We start from the raw sequence: 22,118 nt of genomic DNA, 5'->3' as shown, positions 1-22,118 counted from the left end.
TTCTTTACTGATATAGCCTAAACTGGTATACTGATAGTATTCTTTACTGATATAGCCTAAACTGGTATACTGTCAGTATTCTTTACTGATATAGCCTAAACTGGTATACTGATAGTATTCTTTACTGATATAGCCTAAACTGGTATACTGATAGTATTCTTTACTGATATAGCCTAAACTGGTATACTGATAGTATTCTTTACTGATATAGCCTAAACTGGTATACTGATAGTATTCTTTACTGATATAGCCTAAACTGGTATACTGATAGTATTCTTTACTGATATAGCCTAAACTGGTATACTGATAGTATTCTTTACTGATATAGCCTAAACTGGTATACTGACAGTATTCTTTACTGATATAGCCTAAACTGGTATACTGATAGTATTCTTTACTGATATAGCCTAAACTGGTATACTGATAGTATTCTTTACTGATATAGCCTAAACTGGTATACTGATAGTATTCTTTACTAATATAGCCTAAACTGGTATACTGATAGTATTCTTTACTGATATAGCCTAAACTGGTATACTGATAGTATTCTTTACTGATATAGCCTAAACTGGTATACTGATAGTATTCTTTACTGATATAGCCTAAACTGGTATACTGATAGTATTCTTTACTAATATAGCCTAAACTGGTATACTGATAGTATTCTTTACTGATATAGCCTAAACTGGTATACTGACAGTATTCTTTACTGATATAGCCTAAACTGGTATACTGACAGTATTCTTTACTGATATAGCCTAAACTGGTATACTGTCAGTATTCTTTACTGATATAGCCTAAACTGGTATACTGTCAGTATTCTTTACTGATATAGCCTAAACTGGTATACTGATAGTATTCTTTACTGATATAGCCTAAACTGGTATACTGTCAGTATTCTTTACTGATATAGCCTAAACTGGTATACTGATAGTATTCTTTACTGATATAGCCTAAACTGGTATACTGACAGTATTCTTTACTGATATAGCCTAAACTGGTATACTGATAGTATTCTTTACTGATATAGCCTAAACTGTTATACTGATAGTATTCTTTACTGATATAGCCTAAACTGGTATACTGACAGTATTCTGTACTGATATAGCCTAAACTGGTATACTGATAGTATTCTTTACTAATATAGCCTAAACTGCTATACTGATAGTATTCTTTACTGATATAGCCTAAACTGGTATACTGACAGTATTCTTTACTGATATAGCCTAAACTGGTATACTGATAGTATTCTTTACTGATATAGCCTAAACTGGTATACTGATAGTATTGTTTACTGATATAGCCTAAACCGGTATACTGTCAGTATTCTTTACTGATATAGCCTAAACTGGTATACTGATAGTATTCTTTACTGATATAGCCTAAACTGGTATACTGATAGTATTCTTTACTGATATAGCCTAAACTGGTATACTGATAGTATTCTTTACTGATATAGCCTAAACTGTTATACTGATAGTATTCTTTACTGATATAGCCTAAACTGGTATACTGACAGTATTCTGTACTGATATAGCCTAAACTGGTATACTGACAGTATTCTGTACTGATATAGCCTAAACTGGTATACTGATAGTATTCTTTACTGATATAGCCTAAACTGGTATACTGATAGTATTCTTTACTGATATAGCCTAAACTGGTATACTGTCAGTATTCTTTACTGATATAGCCTAAACTGGTATACTGTCAGTATTCTTTACTGATATAGCCTAAACTGGTATACTGTCAGTATTCTTTACTGATATAGCCTAAACTGGTATACTGTCAGTATTCTTTACTGATATAGCCTAAACTGGTAAACTGATAGTATTCTTTACTGATATACCCTAAACTGGTAAACTGACAGTATTCTTTACTGATATAATCTAAACTGGTATACTGACAGTAGGCATGGGAAATATATGCAATGGGCTTTACAGTCCACATATTCCAGTGTCGTTCCATTTGCCATGTTACATACCGCCACTGTCAAACCCACCAATATTACTGTATGAGACGAGATGACAAAACAAATTATATTATTTGTCACACTACTTCTCATCACTCTGAAATTCATCCGTTAGATAGACTTGGTGCTTTCAGCATCATGATTTCTCCTTGATGGAACCATTCGTTTGTGGGCCACAGTCATTGTATGATGGTTGCATACAACAAGGAAAATTAAATCAATTTCTTCCCTTCCATCGGGAAGGAAGGAGAACAGGCCATGAGCACTTCTGAGTTCTCAATCAGGAAATGAATGGAGCAGAATGGTGTCAGTGAGAGGTTATTGGTGTTTTCACACATGACACGGACTTTCTCAGAGCAACTGGAGATACTATATCTGTCATGCTGTGTATATACAGTTGAAGTCAGAAGTTTACATACACCTTAGCCAAATACATTTAAACTCAGTTTTTCACAATTCCTGACACTTAAGCCTAGTTAAAATTTTCTGTTTTAGATCAGTCAGGATCACCACCTTATTTTAAGAATGTGAAATGTCAGAATAATAGTAGAGAGAATGATTTACTTCAGCTTTTATTTCTTTCATCACATTCCCAGTGGGTCAGAAGTCTACATATACTCAATTAGTATTTGGTAGCATTGCCTTTAAATTGTTTAACTTTTGTCAAATGTTTCGGGCAGCCTTCCACAAGCTTCCCACAATAAGTTGGGTGAATTTTGGCCCATTCTCTCTGACAGAGCTGGTGTAACTGAGTCAGGTTTGCAGGCCTCCTTGCTCGCACACACTTTTTCATTTCTGCCCACACATTTTCTATAGGATTGAGGTCAGGGCTATGTGATGGCCACTTCAATACCTTGACTTTGTTGTCCTTAAGCCATTTTTCCACAAATTTGGAAGTATGCTTGGGGTCATTGTCCATTTGGAAGAGCCATTTGCGACCAGCCTTTAACTTCCTGACTGATGTCTTGAGATGTTGCTTCAATACATCCACATAATGTTCCTACTCATGATGCCATCTATTTTGTGAAGTGCACCAGTCCCTCCTGCAGCAAAACACCCCAACAACATGATGCTGCCACCCTCGTGCTTCACGGTTGGGATTATGTTCTTCGGCTTGCAAGCCTCCCCCCTTTTCCTCCAAACATAACGATGGTCATTATGTTCAAACAGTTCTATTGTTTCATCAGACCAGAGGATATATATATATATATATATATATCATATTAATATCATATTTATATCAGAAAGGCAGGACTATTAGTATAAAACAAATAACCACAAAAATCAGACATCGGAGGAGTCACACATGCTCATGACAATAACCGCATCATAAGTCATTATACCTGGATGCTTTCAGTGTTACCCACGTGTAATGGAATAGCGTAATGTTTTACAGCATAATTAAGCAATAAGGCATGAGGTGGTGTGGTATACAGTATGGCTAATATACCATGGCTAAGGGCCGTTCTTAGGCACGACACAGTTGATGGTTACATTGGTTACATTTGCAAAAGTAAAAACAGAGAGGAAGAGCGAGACAGATAGAGAGAGAGAGATAGAGAAAGAGAGTGAGATAGAGAGAGAAAGAGATATAAATATATATATAGAGAGAAATAGAGATAGAGAGATAAGAGAGAGATAGGAAGAAAGGGAGCGATGGAAGGAGAGAGAGGGAGAGAGAGAGATAGAGAGATAAGAGAGAGATAGGAAGAAAGGGAGAGATGGAAGGAGAGAGAGGGAGAGCGAGAGAGGTAGAGAGATAAGAGAGATAAGAGAGAGATAGGAAGAAAGGGAGAGATAGAGGGAGAGAGAGAGAGGTAGAGAGAAAGATGGGGTGAGAACGAGACAGATAAAGCTTGGATAAAACCCAGAATGGTGGTGGGGAGAAATAGAGCTCATTGTTCAAACAACTGATACACATTGGACACCAACCCCTCCAGTTTGCTGAGCTAAAAAGCACATAAAGAGAGAGGCTATAAATAGGCAGCTGTTTGCGTAAACCCAAGCCACTTTCAGTTAGATGTAGGAAGTGCGCACTACAGCATTGAGGTCATGGAACAACAGTTGAACGCAGCCTATCACACAGCTCCCAGCCACAAATGAGCATTCCAATCTATAGTAGTACTTCAAAATGGCATACATGTATAACACAGCAGCCATTCGGAAATGGCCTGGCTTACAAGATGGCTGTCTTCCCTGTGATGTACACACTATACACACAATCATACAGTTCATACATGTAGCCACGTATGTTTTACATTTAGACACTGGCAACGAAGACAAAAGGAGAGCCCAGACTCCTCTCCTCTCCTCTCCTCTCCTCTCCTCTCCTCTCCTCTCCTCTCCTCTCCTCTCCTCTCCTCTCCTCTCCTCTCCTCTCTCTTTCGTGGGACTAAAATGTGATTCCGTGATTTTCCACACATACGTGACTGATCGCCTGTCAGTCTAAGTGCAAATGGAAACAGGCAGCAGTCAAAATACCTGTCTCAGGACACTGGACATGAGAGAATTCAGAGACTGGCAGATACCACTGAAGGTCTGAGCAGATATGGATTGGTTGACTGTGTTTGTGTGTGTTCCTTCTACAGTGTGTTTGCTCTGCTGTGTGTGTTGGTGTGTGGGTGTGTTGTATGTTTGTTCTAATGTATGTGCTGTTTGCCCTTCTATAGGTGTTAGTGTGTGTGCGTATATGTGTACTGTATATGTGTACTGAATATGTGTACTGTATATGTGTACTGTATATGTGTAGCCACACATCTGGGTGTCTCTCTGTGTGAAACATTTGTCCTATGCAACAACACCTGTCCTATTCAACAAAGACAGAACCCAATAAAGATCATAAATATGACCATCCATGTTCATATTCAAACCTCAACTGCCATACCCATTCCACCTCAGATCTGGGTTCAAATACTACAGTGAACTAAAATATAAATGCAACATGCAACAATTTCAAAGATTTTACTGAGTTGCAGTTCATATTGGGAAATCAGTCAATTGTAATACATTCACCAGGCCATAATCTATGGATTCCACATGACTGGGGATCCAGATATGCATCTGTTGGTCACAGATACCTCAAAAGAAAAGTATGGGCGTGGATCAGAAAACCAGTCAGTATCTGGCATGACCACCATTTGCCTCATGCAGCGAGAGACATCTCCTTCGCATAGAGTTGATCAGGCTGTTGATTGTGGCCTGTGGAATGTTGTCCCACTCCTCTTCAATGGCTGTGCGGAGTTGCTGGATATTGGTGGTAACTGGAATACACTGTCTTACACGTCAATCTAAAGCATCCCAAACAGGCTCAATGGGTGACATGTCTGGTGATTATGCAGGCCATGGAAGGACTGGGACATTTACAGCTTCTAGGAATTGTGTACAGATCCTTGTGACATGGGGCCATGCATTAACATGTTGAAATATGGGATGATGGTGGTGGATGAATGGCCTGACAATGGGCCTCAGGATCTCGTCACGGTATCTCTATGCATTCAAATTTCCATCGATTAAATGCAGTTGTGTTTGTTGTCCGTAGCTGATGCCTACCTGCCCAAACCATAACCCCACCGCCAACATGGGGCCCTCTGTTCACAACGTTGACATCAGCAAATCGCTCGCCCACACGACGCCAGTTGAAACCGTGATTTATTCATGAAGAGCACACTTCCCCAGTGGCCATTGAAGGTGAGCATTTGCCCACTGAAGTCGGTTACGATGCCAAACTGCAGTCAGGTCAAGACCCTGTTGAGGACGACAAGCACGCAGATGCGCTTCAATGAGACGGGTTCTGACAGTTTGTGAAGAAATTCTTTGGTTGTGCAAACCCATAGTTTCATCAGCTCTACGGGTGTCTGGTCTCAGACGATCCCGCAGGTGAAGAAGCTGGATGTGGAGGTCCTGGGCTGGCGTGGTTACACATGGTCTGCGGTTGTGAGACCGGTTGGACATATGGCCAAATTCTTTAAAACGACATGAGAGGGGGCTTATGGTACAGAAACATTCAGCTCTGGTGGGCATTTCTGCAGTCAGAATGTCAATTGCTCCCTCAAAACTTGAGATATCTGTGGCATTGTGTTGTGTGACAAACCTGCGCATTTTAAAGTGGTCTTTTATTGTCCCCAGCACAAAGTGCACCTGTGTAATAATCATGCTGTTTAATCAGCTTCTTGATATGCCACACATGTCAGGTGGATGGATTATCTTGGCAAGGGAGAAATGCCCAGTAACAAGGATTTAAACAAATTTGTGCACAGAATTTGAGAGAAGTAAGCTTTTTGTACTTATGGAACTTCTCTGGGATATTTTATTTCAGGTCAGCTACTTTAAAAAAAAATCTGGGCTTGATTAGCTTGCCTGGTGCAATGAAACCAATAGAACAGTCGCAACAGTGCAACCCTGCCCATCTGGCACTCCAGGCAGGCTAAAGTAATCACTAAGAGTGTTCGAAAGAATTCAAATACTATTTGAACCCAGATCTACTCCACCCCTTTTATCCAGGCCATAACTCTATACAGATGAAGTATGGTCTTCATTACATCAAACTCTGCTGAGGAGGAACATAATTGTTTCTTTATCGACTGAAAAATAAATAAATTGGACCAGCTGAAACCCTCCGATGATAAACATTAAAATGAGAGAGAGACAAACACAAATGGTGTGTGTGCTTGTAAAGCACTGAGAAACGGGAGAGAAACGGGAGAAATAGCTGCATAAGGACTGTGTTTAACCATGTGGTCAAATGGATCCCCGTGAGACGCCCATTCTCTCTTGAATAATGAGCTTAATTGCTCCAATCAGTGATGTGATGTAATATTCATCTAGGTTTATTGCTATTTTTTACTGTCTTGTCAGTCACATGGAGGGTTTTCAAGAGGCCGGTCATTCCTCAAATGACACCTCGACTGGCTCGGCTCATAATGACACCTCGACTTGCTCATAATGACACTTAGACTGGCTCATAATGACACCTAGACTGGCTCATAATGAGAGCGATTATTTAAAAAATACAAGAAAGAATAAAAAATAAGCCCCTTTATGTGGAAAATTTGGATTTTTCAAAAAACCTTGAACTGGACTACATGTGATCCATGTGAATGGCTGTGATTGACTGGGTTTGTTGATATACTGGATTACACTTGAGGCTGGGGTTGAAACCCACTTCTGACCAATGCCCTAGGTAGGTGTCGAGTTACAGATGGCCGAGCACAATCACGCCTTTGTGCTCGCCTTGGACACAATGAAAACAAAGCTAACACATCATCAACCTTGAAACCCCCTACTATCCATAACACAGAATAATGAACCAGGTGGAATTGAAAATACATTTTGAAACAGGATTACCATAAAACATGTCATATGCACAATTAGAGCAAATGAAAATCAACTAGACAGGGGCGTGGTCAGGCAGTCAAAATTTGTCTCAAACTTAGTCTCACTTGTACTTCAATCAAGTGCATAGCAATCCACTTTTTGAGGTATATTGAGTGTTTCATTTATTTAAGCAGTTGGGGTCATCATGGCAGAACTGTGTAAGACTGGTCTCTTGATATAAAGACTTCGTCCCAATGGCACCCTATGCCCTATATAGTCCCTGGTCAAACATAGTGCATTAAAGGGAATAGGGTGCCATTTGGAACACAGCCCAAGTCTGTGGATTCCATTAAATATATTAAATCAGCTTGCATTATATAATGCGAGGCACATTACGACCCTTTCGAGGGAAGTCCCAAAGGAAGGCAACAAAGGCTCTCTCTCCCTTCAAGGGAGTAGTCAAGCAATTCAGAAATAGCAAAACAGTATTTTGTGCGTTGTTCTGTTCCGCCTACAAGGCAAAGCTCAATTTCCGAAAACTCAAGTGGAAAAATGTCATGAGGTCATTGAGAGAGAATAAAAGATTAAAAAAAGGAAACGTTACAGAGATACCTGTTCTTCTGCTTGAGTGGCTTTGATGCTTTTTATACATAATTATGTTACATGTATAATATTCAACCTTGAAGAATAATTATGACGTGTGGAATGTTAATGCACAAAATGCAAATGAAGGTGATGTATATAAAACCTGGATTGGCCAGTGAGAGGTTTGAGCCACCGGTCGGCCATATTGACACTCGTCAGAAGGAGCAGTCCTCCAAGCAATACATGGAATTCTACAGTATTTCAAATAAATGTTTCAAAGACAATATTACAAGTATTAAAGTAATTTTGTTGTTGTATTGGGAACAGTAACACTAGAAAAAAGATACTTTAAGCAAAATGTTTTTAGATATTTTGTATACATTTTTGCATGTTTAGCTCACACATGCATTAATGTGTCTGTAATAGAATAAATGTGACAAAAACAAATGTAGACATAAATTAATTAATTTCTACAGCTTCCAAATATTTTTTACAATGTTGGGGGAGTGGCAAGATGGAGGTGCCGTGGCTTCAAAACTGCGCACCAGGACACCATCAAGTATATATATAAATCATAGGTTTTAACGGTCTACAACTGAACTGTCTCACCCTCTCTACAGCTGCACCAGTTTTCCAAAGCACTGTACACTCATTTCAAGCCTTATGGTGCACAACACTGTTCTGCACTACCTTTCTCCACACATACATAGCACTCTTGCCTAGCCAACACCCCTACATTTACATGGAAATGTGTCCAACAGTACTGTACTCTCTTCCCTCTCTTGTCAAGAGGCACCATAATTCTACATTCACTGCAGCAGCACTGCTGCTTATTTCTCAACCAGCAGCCATTACGGCCTGCCATTCAGACGCAATGTTCTATTATCAATCTAATTGCACATTCCACCCTGACAAGGGCTCCTTAAGCCTTAATTACACACATGTTGTTTTCTACAAACATCTCCATTTGGGTTTATTTTGTGTTGCAATTGTTCAGCAGGGACAGCCATTTGAGATCTCACCGATAGTGAGAGAGAGAGAAAAAGTGAGAGAGAGAGAGAGTGAGAGAAAGGGAGAGAAAGGGAGAGGGAGGGGAGAGAGAGAGAGGGAGAGAGAGAGAAGGGGGAGACTGACAGAGATATGGAGAGAGAGAGAGTTCGCTGCCTGGAACTAGGTCATGTATCGCGATAAACAAGGCACAGTTTCTAAAATAATATACCCATCCAGTGGAAATAATACCAAACCAGTGAGCGAATGTGGAGCTCATGTAATATTTACAGATCACTACTAGATAGATGGCAGGTATTTTCTCTTTCTTTCTAAAGCTAGGGCTTGCTGCTTTTCCTTTTCGCTCTGTCTCTCCTTTTCTTGCTGTTTGAATTTAAGAGAAAGCCGACTACATTAATAAATCTGGCAGAGGGGGAGGTGTTGGGTCTCTCATCTCTCTCTCTTTTTCTATCTCTCCCTCTATCCTCACTCTAATCTCTTCTTCTCTGTCCCTCTCTTTATATGCATCCATCCATCTCTGCCTATCCTGGCTCTCCTCTCTCTTTCTATCCATCTCTCCACTTCTCTCTATCTCTCCATATCCCCCCTCCCCCAATGTCTCTCTCTCTCTCTCTATCCTTCTCCATCTCCCTCTCTCTTGGAAGCATGGTTTTGGCTGTGATGTGTTTTTTTTCTCACACATTTGTTACATTTCAGCGAAGGAAAGTGGGCCTTTATCCAGAGTCTTTGAGGCGTGAGCGATGATATTACTGAAGAGAGTCACGCTTAGACTTCTTTAAGAAATCCAGCTGGTGATGTAAGGTCATTGAAGGGCTTGTTAGCCAGCCTAAAACACCAGCCTCTCTGTAGCCTACTGTGTTGGTGTTCAGATGTCTGGCTGGCTCTACTAGGGGAAATTGACTGGGAACACTGGTATGGCTCTTCCGCTAGCTTCCGCTAGCCAGTTTAATGTGTCTTACTGTGGCGTTGGGATCTCTTTAAAGCACTGTGGTGCATTCTGTGTGATACAGACCTGGGTTCAATTACTATTCGAAATCTTTAATTTGCTGTGAGCCTTTGCTCTAGCCTGTCTGGAGTGCTAGATGGGTGGGGTTTGCAGTTTGGGGATTATTTTATTGTTCCATTAAGAAAAGCAAGCACAGATAAAGTATATAAAATGATTGCACATAGTATTTGAACCCAGGTCTGGTGTGACGCAACGCTAGGCTACAGAAGCCAGTTCAGTATAATTCCCATAACAGCCACTAAAACCTCCACATTTTTGCCAAACCCCAAGAAAACTCTGAGGAATTGTCTTAACCAATGAGACCTGTAGTGTTGACAACTACTGTATATATAGCATTGAAGTCAACCAGCAAATATAATGATGTCATGCGAAATTCTGTCATCCCGTCATTGTTATGGTTACAGCATAATTATTTTATGATCTATAACAAGATTGTTTTGGTTCTACCGATTCGCATGGAGAGAGAAAAAACCCAGATAGTATATGTTTGCATGTTTAGTTGTTTGTTTGTTTGTTTAGTTTACAATTTCCATTCTTAGCGCAAGTACCACAGAGTATCACTCATGCTGCAATTGGAAACAAATTGGATGTGCAATCTAAAATACATGGAGATAAACAAACACTACAATATTGAACAAATGACTCACTCTTATTATCGACACCAAATGAAATCTGGAAAACATTCATTATAACCACCACCTCCATTGAATCACCAGTGGGGTAAAGAAACACGCACATACACACACACGCACGCACACACAGACGCACACACTCACGAACACACACGCGCGCATACAGACACACACACGCACGCACACACAGACGCACACACACGCACACACACACACACACACACACTCACGAACACACACGCGCGCATACAGACACACACACGCACAAACACACACGCACGCACACACAGACGCACACACACGCACACACACACACACACTCACAAACACACACGCGCGCATACAGACACACACACACACACACACACACACACACACACACACAGATGCGCACACACACACACACACTCTCTGTCTCACACACAAACACACACTACATATGGTATTCTTCCTGGGCTAGCTCTAATAGGCAGTCTCTTAGATATCCTGTATAGAATAGTGCTCATGCAATATTAATATGGCAGAGCACACTCCATCTCTCACTCTCTACATAATTGAATATGCAAGCTCTCCAAATCAACCAGGAAAAGAAAGACGGAGAGAAAAAATAACCTGTCATCCCAGTTGGAGACATTGAGTCCCTTACCATATATCATGTCAGAGTTGGAAAAGCTACAAGGACAACAACAACACCACCAGACAGTGGCTATGGTAACATACCCAGAACAGAGAAACAATGGCCATGTATGTTGCACACTGGGCTGCATTGTTTACTGTGTTGAGGCCCATTCTGTGTCCCAATGGTCCCAAATGGCTCCCTATTCCCTATATGGGCCCTGGTCAAAAGTAGTGCACTAAGTAGTGAACAGTGGAGTAAAGTACTTAAGTAAAAATACTTTTACTTTTACTCCACTACATTCCTGAAGAAAATAATGTACTTTTTACTCCTTACATTTTCCCTGACACCCAAAAGTACTGGTTACATTTTGAATGCTTAGCAGGACAGGACAATTGTTTAATTCACACACTTATCAAGAGAACATCCCTGGTCATCCCTACTGCCTCTGATCTGGCAGACTCACTAAACACAAATGCTTGGTTTGGGTGTTGAACTGTGCCCTTGGCTTTCCGTAAATTAAAAAAACAAGAACATCGTGTTGTCTGGTTTGCTTAATATAAGACATTTTAAATGATTTATACTTGTACTTTTGTTAAATACAATTAAAACCAAATACTTTTAGACTTTTACTCAATTTTATTTGTATTTATTCATTTTATTTATTTATTTAACCTTTATTGAACTAGGCAAGTCAGTTAAGAACAAATTGTTATTTACAATGATGGCCTACCAAAAGGCAAAAGACCTGCTGCGAAGACGGGGGCTGGGATTAAAAAACAACAACAAAAAAAACAAAACATATATATACAGAACAAAATACACATCACGACAAGAGAGACAACACAACACTACATAAAGAGAGACATAAGACAACAACATAGCAAGGCAGCAACACATGACAATACAGCATGGTAGCAACACAACATGACAACAACATGGTAGCAACACAACATGGTAGCAGCACAAAACATGGTACAAACATTATTGGGCACAGACAGGAGCACAAAGGTCAAGAAGGTAGAGACAACAATACACCACTCAAAGCAGCCACAACTGTCAGTAAGAGTGTCCATGATTGAGTCTTTCAATGAAGAGATTGAGATAAAACTGTCCAGTTTGAGTGTTTGTTGCAGCTCGTTCCAATCGCTAGCTGCAGCAAACTGAAAAGACGAGCGACTCAGGGATGTGTGTGCTTTGGGGACCTATAACAGAATGTGACTGGCAGAACGGGTGTTGTATGTGGAGGATGAGAGCTGCAGTTGATATCTCAGATAGGGGGAGTGAGGCCTAAGAGGGTTTTATAAATAAGCATCAACCAGTGGGTCTTGCGATGGGTATACAGAGATGACCAGTTTACAGAGGAGTATAGAGTGCAGTGATGTGTCCTATAAGGACACATGTGATGGCCGAATGGTAAAGAACATCTAGCCGCTCGAGAGCACCCTTATCTGCTGATCTATAAATGATGTCTCCATAATCTAGCATGGGTAGGATGGTCATCTGAATCAGGGTTAGTTTGGCAGCTGGGGTGAAAGAGGAGTGATTAGTATTTTACTGGGTGACTTTCACTTTTACTTGAGTCATTTTCTTTTAAGGTATCTTTACTTTTACTCAAGTATGACAATTGAGTACTTTTTCCACCACTGGTAGTGAATAGGGTGCCATTTGGGACGAAGGCACATGCTGTGGAGGACCATAAAAGTAGATCCCATGGCTACAACAGTACAGTCTCTGCTTCAATTAGATAAGGGTTGTTGGCCAATCCGACTAGCTAGTGGTCAAGACAGGGTGCTGTTCTACAGGCTTTAAAGGGGATGTTCACTATTTTACAACTTTATGTTAAATGATTCCTCACCCTGAAATTAGTCTACGGTCCAGGAGAATCTGTAATCCATGGTTCGTTTTTTCTTTAAACAGCCACTATAAACATTAGCCACTGCTAGCTACTCTCAAGGGGGACGAACCATCTAACTATAAGTTATAAAATACTTAACTTCTCCTTCAAGACTTCTGTGTTGCAGTTTCTGTTCTCCCCCATCCATAACTGTGACTTATTCCAAATTCCTTATGATGCCTCTTTCATTTGACATTCTTTAAGACATACTGTGAATAATTTGTGTTCAACCCTATTAAGTCCTATACATTAAGTAAGTACAGTATTTTCACAGCTTTCAAAGTTCAAAGTTATGTTGACTGTTGTTTCTGTTATTGTAAGTCTCTGTCATCCTCAGTGATTTTCTTTCAGGGGAAATCTAGGATTGGTACATATATTTTTTGGACGTAAGCTTAATCCTAATTGATTCCTAAAGAATATAAATGCCTATAAATAAATGCCTCATGAGCTTAGTTCAACTATTTTACAAAGTGAACACAACGAACCACCTTGGGCAACTAGTAGGTGACACTGCAGTATTGTGTGTTTCTAGTAAGGACAACAACAGGTCTTCACTAGGTGAAGGTCATGTCTCTAGTAAGGACAACAACAGGTCTTCACTAGGTGAAGGTCATGTCTCTAGTAAGGACAACAACAGGTCTTCGCCAGGTGAAGGTCATGTCTCTAGTAAGGACAACAACAGGTCTTCGCTAGGTGAAGGTCATGTCTCTAGTAAGGACAACAACAGGTCTTCACTAGGGGAAGGTCATGTCTCTAGTAAGCACAACAACAGGTCTTCACTAGGTGAAAGTCATGTCTCTAGTAAGGACAACAACAGGTCTTCACTAGGTGAAGGTCATGTCTCTAGTAAGGACAACAACAGGTCTTCACTAGGTGAAGGTCATGTCTCTAGTAAGGACAACAACAGGTCTTCGCTAGGTGAAGGTCATGTCTCTAGTAAGGACAACAACAGGTCTTCACTAGGTGAAAGTCATGTCTCTAGTAAGGACAACAACAGGTCTTCACTAGGTGAAGGTCATGTCTCTAGTAAGGACAACAACAGGTCTTCACTAGGTGAAGGTCATGTCTCTAGTAAGGACAACAACAGGTCTTCACTAGGTGAAGGTCATGTCTCTAGTAAGGACAACAACAGGTCTTCACTAGGTGAAGGTCATGTCTCTAGTAAGGACAACAACAGGGCTTCGCCAGGTGAAGGTCATGTCTCTAGTAAGGACAACAACAGGTCTTCACTAGGTGAAGGTCATGTCTCTAGTAAGGACAACAACAGGTCTTCACTAGGTGAAGGTCATGTCTCTAGTAAGGACAACAACAGGTCTTCGCCAGGTGAAGGTCATGTCTCTAGTAAGGACAACAACAGGTCTTCACCAGGTGAAGGTCATGTCTCTAGTAAGGACAACAACAGGTCTTCGCTAGGTGAAGGTCATGTCTCTAGTAAGGACAACAACAGGTCTTCACTAGGTGAAGGTCATGTCTCTAGTAAGGACAACAACAGGTCTTCGCCAGGTGAAGGTCATGTCTCTAGTAAGGACAACAACAGGTCTTCACCAGGTGAAGGTCATGTCTCTAGTAAGGACAACAACAGGTCTTCGCTAGGTGAAGGTCATGTCTCTAGTAAGGACAACAACAGGTCTTCACTAAGGTCATGCCCTCCTGCTGAGGTCTTCAAAAAAACAAGAACGACAGGTTTATGATAAAAAATACTTAAAAAAGAAGAAAGGGGGATGGGGGTGGAGGAGGAGTAGGAGTAGGGAGGTGGGGGGGCTCTGTGCACCTTGACAGGAAGGAGAAAGGGGAAGAGCACGAGTGGAGTTGAGTGAGGTTATTTTGGCTGAAAGGGGTTGAGGGGGAGGGCGGAAGCAGCGCAGAACCTACTTTTAACTGAACCCCTGGTAGAGAGACAGAGAGATATAGAGATAGAGAGGAGGGGAAATGAACATGGCTGCAAACTTACTGCAACCTGACAGTACTGCTTTTAACTCAGCACCTGATAAGTACAATGGAAAAACTTCTGGTTTCCTTCACACTGTTAAGTGGTTGCACTCTCCATGTAGTTACAGTTTGGTAGCAATACTTCACAGGAAGAAGTAACAGACAGAAAGGATCTTTCATTTGAATAACTACATGTGAATAAAAGTAAATGATGGTGTATCGTGGAATGCTTTTATAAAATCTGAGATCCTATCAGTTGTCTGTAGGCTATCGGCTGTTGAATCTGTCTGTAGGCTATTGTCTGTCTGTAGGCTATCGGCTGTCTGTAGCCTATCGTCTGTCTGTAGGCTATCGTCTGTCTGTAGCCTATCGTCTGTGTGTAGCCTATCGTCTGTCTGTAGGCTATCGTCTGTCTGTAGCCTATCGCCTGTCTGTAGGCTATCGTCTGTCTGTAGTCGATCGGCTGTCTGTAGCCTATCAGCTGTGTGTAGGCTATCGACTTCTGAAATCACCACTATTTGAACATTTATGAAACGTTTCCTGTGTCCCTCATTCCCTTCCATTTTATAAATAACCTTGACGTGCAGATTTAGCATGTACAGTTTAATTCTAGCGACAGAGAGTCGAATGAAAGTGGATATATATCTTTACTACCTCCAGCCTCCCTGACAAGTAGCTCATTTGGATGATTTGTACGTGGGCTCTCCGCAGAGCACCATTTACAATATTCACTTTAGATAACGTATGGTTCTTGGCCCTGAAACCAGATGGGTTTCGTAGAAATGCTTTGTTAGCAGTCTTCCGCTTGATAAATTATTTAGGACATGTGGTTGGAAACATCAATAGAATCTCTATTGTAATTAAAAAAGGAGCCCACCAACAATATTGCACTGTTCCCCATTGAACCCTGAAGCAGGGCTGAGAGAGATAATTCAGGGAGAAAAGTTTGCATGGATTGAGTGTGGAAGACATATGAAATTAAAATCTTTCTTATCCATTGTTCTTATGTTAAATGGATAAAAGAAAGCAATTGACTTCGATTTTAATTATGATTTTTTGTATATAATGGGAAAGAGTCTCTTAGAAAGAGACATGAAGGTACCCATAAGCAATCATTACTGATGAAAAAACACAAATGTGAAAAATTGGTGGATTGGAACTCTTAATTTCTCAACCGCAGTTCGCCTGTCAATTGTAGAGCGAGGAACCACATTCCTCATGATTACACACTGAACAAAAATATAAACGCAACATGTAAGTGAGCTGAAATAAAATATCCCAGAAATGTTCCATATGCACAAAAAGCTTATTTCTCTCAAATGTTGTGAACAAAGTTGTTTACATCACTGTTAGCATTTCTCTCTTTTACCTGACAGGTGTGGCATATCAAGAAACTGATTAAACAGCATGATCATTACACAGGTGTACCTTGTGCTGAAGACAATAAAAGGACACTCTAAAATGTGCAGTTTTGTCACACAACACAATGCCACATATTTTGAGGACGTGTGTAATTGGCATGCTGACTGCAGGAATGACGTAAACACACACAAAAAAACACAGTGAATTATCACTAACAGCTAAATCAAATAAAGATTAAAGACTTGTTTTTTTTCTTCCTTTTATTTGTACAGGCTTCATGCCATGGATCATCACTGGAGGCTTCGTGCCATGGATCATCACTGGAGGCTTCGTGCCATGGATCATCACTGGAGTGAGGAGACGTCTAGGCAGCCTGGTGCGTGGAGCTGCCACAGGGCTTACCAATCTGGGGAGACATACAGGAGGCCTGGTTCTGGGAGCAGGCACAGGACTCACCAGGCTGGGGAGACATACAGGAGGCCTGGTTCTGGGAGTAGGCACCGGATACACTGGGCCGTGGAGGCGCACTGGAGGTCTCGAGCGTAGAGCCCGCACAACCCGTCCTGGCTGGATGGTTACCTTCGCCCGGCAAAGGCGGGGTGCTGGCACAGGATGCACTGGGCTGTGCAGACGCACCGGAGACACAGTGCGCGGAGCCGGCGCAGGATATCCTGGGCCGTAGAGATGCACTGGCGGCCAGATGCGCTGAGCCGGCAGCACCCATCCTGGTAGCGCACCAGGCTGTGAACGCGCACTGGAGACACCGTGCCCTCCACCGCATAACATGGTGCCTGACCAGTACCACCCTCGCTACGGTAAGCACGAGGAGTTGGCTCAGGTCTCCAACCTGACTCAGCCAATCTCCTCGTGTACCCCCCCTCCCCAATTTTGGGGGGGGAGTGTCCTCCCGGTCTTTAGTGCCAGCCGTGACCCTGTGTAATCCTGGGCCCTTTTTCTAGCTGCCTCTGCTTTCCTCGCTGCTTCCACCTGCTCCCAGAGCAGGCGATTCTTCCCCGCCAGAATCTCCTCCCATGTCCAGGATTCTTTCACATTCAAAATCTCCTCCCACGTCCATTCCTCCTGACCACGCTGCTTGGTTTTTTTGTGGTGGGTTGTTCTGTCACGACCGTCGTTGGAAGGAGACCAAGGTGCAGCGTGGTGAGCGTACATTTTCTTTAATTATTGTAAATGTCGCCAACAAAACAAGAAACGAAGAAACAACTCTGAAGCTTAACAGGGCTATAGTGCCACTAACAAAAATAACTACCCACAAACACCAAAAGAAAAAAAGCTGCCTAAGTATGATTCCCAATCAGAGACAACGATAGACAGCTGTCCCCGATTGAGAACCATACCTGGCTAAAACATAGAAATACAAAACATAGAAATAAAGAAACTAGAATGCCCACCCTAGTCCCACCCTGGCCAAACCAAAATAGAGAATAAAAGCCTCTCTATGGCCAGGACGTGACAATTATACAGGGCTGTGAACAGTATAGCTTGTCCTGTCGGACAAATGGTTCTTGCCTCTATTCCTGCTGGAGGTACTGCATGTTGGTTCCAACCTTAAAGGTAACAACAAAGAAAGTTAGCAGGTCTGTTAGGAAATGTCTTTGTCCCACCATCTGGATCAGGGCATTTCTGTGCTGCGCCAGAAACTCCAAATGGGAAGATGGGAAACTCCATTCAATTCATATTATTATATTCCTCTTGCATTTATAAATCTCATGACGTGACTATGAGACGTGGCTGTATCTAGGAAGATTTGCATTTAGCTGAGCCTGCTAGCTAGCAACATTTTGTCTAGCTAGCGATTGCTGTGAAGTCACCGAAATTACTTGAAATAATGATTGAGGTAGCTACAGTTTGTAATCTAACTACTATAAACAAATTTAAATGACAATAAATAAAAGTTAACTTACCTGTTTTGCTGTCAACTTACCTGTTTTGCTGAGTCTTGTCAGCAACACTAAAAAAGTACTTCGGGTCACAGTTTTTTTTTTCAAAATAAGAGTTTTTCTACTTAATAGTAGAAAAGTGTCAACAATAACTATTCATGATATATTAAAAATAATTTTCTAAACATTAACAGGGATTCATATTTGTTCATATTTAAGTGACATTTGCATAAAATGCAGGTTTTAAATCATGTTCCAATGTCAAATAAATGGCCCGAATGTGAGTCACTGTATATGAATTACATGTTGGTTTAGAGCAAGAACGTATTGTAGGGAATACTCAGTAGGGTCTGTACAATGTATATGGTGTCATTTCATGGGGCTCTGAATAATAGAGTGTTGCTGGCTTTTTACTCCATTCCATTGGCGGCCGAATCACATCACGTGCGCTTACTGCATTACAGAAAACCTGCTAACCAAACTTCAGTCCAAGGCATGCTCACTGAATTAAAGGGCAACTACACTCAAAAAACTACACTCAAATGTTTTTTATCCCAGACCTCAAAAGTCATCCACTGATTTTTTAAAGCGTTGTCGGGAACAAAGAAAATCCCATTTAGCTGTTTTTCTATTAAAAAAAGTGTGAAAAAATGGGCTAAACCAGAAAAAATTGCCGAAATCCGAAACCTGGAAAAACAAAACTAAGAGAAAGTTTTTTTTTTTAATACTGAAGTATGCACTTTTTTTCATCAGATTTTAAAAGGCTGTACCACGTTTTTTGCTCTGCGTGACTGCATTATAGAATGTGTCATCCTGAAACACAGTTTAGGTCAGGTCCAATATCAACTATGCACCCAAGAGGGAAAGAGGTTGAACCATCTGAGAAATAAGTTTTATTTATTTATTTATTTTACCGTTATTTTACCAGGTAAGTTGACTGAGAACACGTTCTCATTTGCAGCAACGACCTGGGGAATAGTTACAGGGGAGAGGAGGGGGATGAATGAGCCAATTGTAAACTGGGGATTATTAGGTGACCATGATGGTTTGATGGCCAGATTGGGAATTTAGCCAGGACACCGGGGTTAACACCCCTACTCTTACGATAAGTGCCATGGGATCTTTAATGACCTCAGAGAGTCAGGACACCCGTTTAACGTCCCATCCGAAAGACGGCACCCTATACAGGACAGTGTCCCCAATCACTGCCCTGGGGCATTGGGATATTTTTTAGACCAGAGGAAAGAGTGCCTCCTACTGGCCCTCCAACACCACTTCCAGCAGCATCTGGTCTCCCATCCAGGGACTGACCAGGACCAACCCTGCTTAGCTTCAGAAGCAAGCCAGCAGTGGTATGCAGGGTGGTATGCTGCTGGATATATAATATAAATATAATATATACAATTAAGCAGACACTTTTATCCAAAGCGAGTTAGAGTCCTGAGTGAATACATTTTCTACATATAGGTGGTCGTGGGAATCAAAACCAATATCCTGGTGTTGCAATGCTGTACCAAGATTTTTTTATTTATTATTATTTTTTTTAATTTTTTTATTTTACCGTTATTTTACCAGGTAAGTTGACTGAGAACACGTTCTCATTTGCAGCAACGACCTGGGGAATAGTTACAGGGGAGAGGAGGGGGATGAATGAGCCAATTGTAAACTGGGGATTATTAGGTGACCATGATGGTTTGAGGGCCAGATTGGGAATTTAGCCAGGACACCGGGGTTAACACCCCTACTCTTACAATAAGTGCCATGGGATCTTTAATGACCTCAGAGAGTCAGGACACCCGTTTAACGTCCCATCCGAAAGACGGCACCCTAGATGCATGATGTCATGCAAGATGCATGACAGCCTCAATGTAATATGATTTACAAGGCCTTTATTAAGCGGTGCTTGTGCCACTCTTTATAACCATAGGTTTATGTCCTATTTGATATAATGGGTTATGTCACATTTGACATTAGTGTCACACAGTTATGCCACATTTATGAACCCTTTATAAAGCATGACATACGGTTATCAATGATTTGTAACACATTTATGTAGTGTTTATGAAAGCTTTATGAAGGATTTATAATGCCTTTATAAGCTGAACGTCATTTAAAGCGGGGCCGAAGACAGATCCTGGAACTGATCTGAGCCCGTAGTGGCTGAACTAGGATCAGGTCCCCACACCTATTCATTGTGATGAATTGAGAAGATTTTGTGATCACAGGCCCTGATGCACGTCTCCATAGGGAGATGTAGAACGTGTTTAGCACAGTACCGTATCTTGTGGGGAACGTGTTTTCGTCAGTCACTTCATACAGAAACACAAGATGTGGCGGTGCTACTGGTTGAAGACCACAAAACCACCCAACTAGTCTCGTGGTGGCACATCACTGGCATTTAATGGCCATCGGCACTGTAGGGTTGAACTGTGTACTAACTGTGAGTAAGGGGGTGAGGTGTGGGGAGTAAGGGGGTGAGGTGTGGGGAGTAAGAGGGGGGGGGTAAGGGGAGCATCCTCTCACCCCAGCAGAGGGCAGTCTCTTCCCGTCGGGGTTGGGGCGCATGGGCATGGAGCTATAGAGTCGAACGCCGCGGTCGCCTGATGCACCGTATCTGCTCTGTAGAGAAAGAGAGAGAGAGAGAGAGAGAGAGAGAGAGAGAGAGAGAGAGAGAGAGAGAGAGAGAGAGAGAGAGAGAGAGAGAGAGAGAGAGAGAGAGAAACTTTAGCTTCAGAACTTTCAACATGTTTTTCACTCAATAAAATGCGATTGCATCACACACACAAAAAAACGCTAGCGAACAAAAAGTTAGGCATTGTCAATGGTAGAAACATGGAGGTCAGCAGAATTTAGTGATAAAGCAATTAAGATCTGAATAGACTGTCATCAAGTACAAACATCCATTTCTTACTGATGTCTACACATACACCCGTGGTGTTTCCCCTACATTCATTTAGCAGCGGCGGGCCAACTCCCTTACCCTATGTGTGAAAACACACTGCAGGAGAGTTGGCACTGCAGCTCTGGAGCCGGGGTACCTGGGAATCTAATGACTCACAACAAGACCCTTCCTGCCAGTGGAGCCTTTGGAGCGTTTGCCTCAGCGAGTTTTACACCGCACCTCTCCTTCTTTCACACCACACAGATTCTCTCACTCCCTCTCTCTCTGTTTATCGCTCTCTTTCTCCCTCTCTCTCTCTGTTTATCTCTCCATCTTTCTCTCTGTTTATCTCTCTCTCTCTCCCTCTCTCTGTTTATCTATCTCTCTCTCTCCCTCTCTCCCTCTCTCTCTCTGTTTATCTCTCCATCTCTCTCTCTGTTAATCTTTCTCTCTCCCTCTCTCTGTTTATCTATCTCTCTCTCCCTCTCCCTCTCTGTTTATCTCTCACTTCCTCTCTCTCTCTCTCTCCCTCTCTGTTTATCTATCTCTCTCTCCCTCGCTATCTCTCTCTCCCTCTCTCTCTCTCTGTTTATCGCTCTCTTTCTCCCTCTCTCTCTCTGTTTATCTCTCCATCTTTCTCTCTGTTTATCTCTCTCTCTCTCCCTCTCTCTGTTTATCTATCTCTCTCTCTCCCTCTCTCCCTCTCTCTCTCTGTTTATCTCTCTCTCTCCCTCTCTATCTCTCTCTCCCTCTCCCTCTATGTTTATCTATCTCTCTCTCCCTCTCTATCTCTCTCCCTCTCTCTCTCTGTTTATCTATCTCTCTCTCCCCCTCCCTCTCTGTTTATCTCTCTCTCTCTCACTCTCTCTCTCTCTCTCCCTCTCTCTCTCTGTTTATCTATCTCTCTCCCTCTCTCTCTCTCTGTTTATCTATCTCTCTCTCCCTCTCTCTCTCTCTCTCCCTCTCTCTCTTTGTTTATCTATCTCTCACCCACGAAAGGTCGCTGGTTCCAATCCGAT

General features: G+C 41.8%; 1 protein-coding gene across 5 annotated transcripts in view; it reads right to left on the bottom strand.

Annotated features, from left to right (window-relative positions):
* Positions 1 to 22,118, bottom strand: part of LOC129815687 (TOX high mobility group box family member 2-like) — a 238,069-nt gene that overhangs the window by 108,444 nt on the left and 107,507 nt on the right. For 2 of the 5 annotated variants that reach the window (XM_055869714.1, XM_055869717.1), the window contains exon 2: positions 20,742 to 20,837. The exons of 2 other annotated variants lie outside the window; for them this stretch is intronic. In XM_055869714.1, coding sequence (XP_055725689.1) covers positions 20,742 to 20,837 — 96 coding nt within the window. The remainder of the gene's footprint in view (positions 1 to 20,741; positions 20,838 to 22,118) is intronic. One more of the 5 variants, XM_055869716.1, reaches the window with a different exon arrangement.

This window comes from Salvelinus fontinalis, chromosome 18 (assembly GCF_029448725.1).
Source record: "Salvelinus fontinalis isolate EN_2023a chromosome 18, ASM2944872v1, whole genome shotgun sequence".
NCBI classification, from domain to species: domain Eukaryota; kingdom Metazoa; phylum Chordata; class Actinopteri; order Salmoniformes; family Salmonidae; genus Salvelinus; species Salvelinus fontinalis.
Note: the sequence above shows the minus strand (reverse complement) of the source record. Positions and strands in the feature narration are given on the sequence as shown.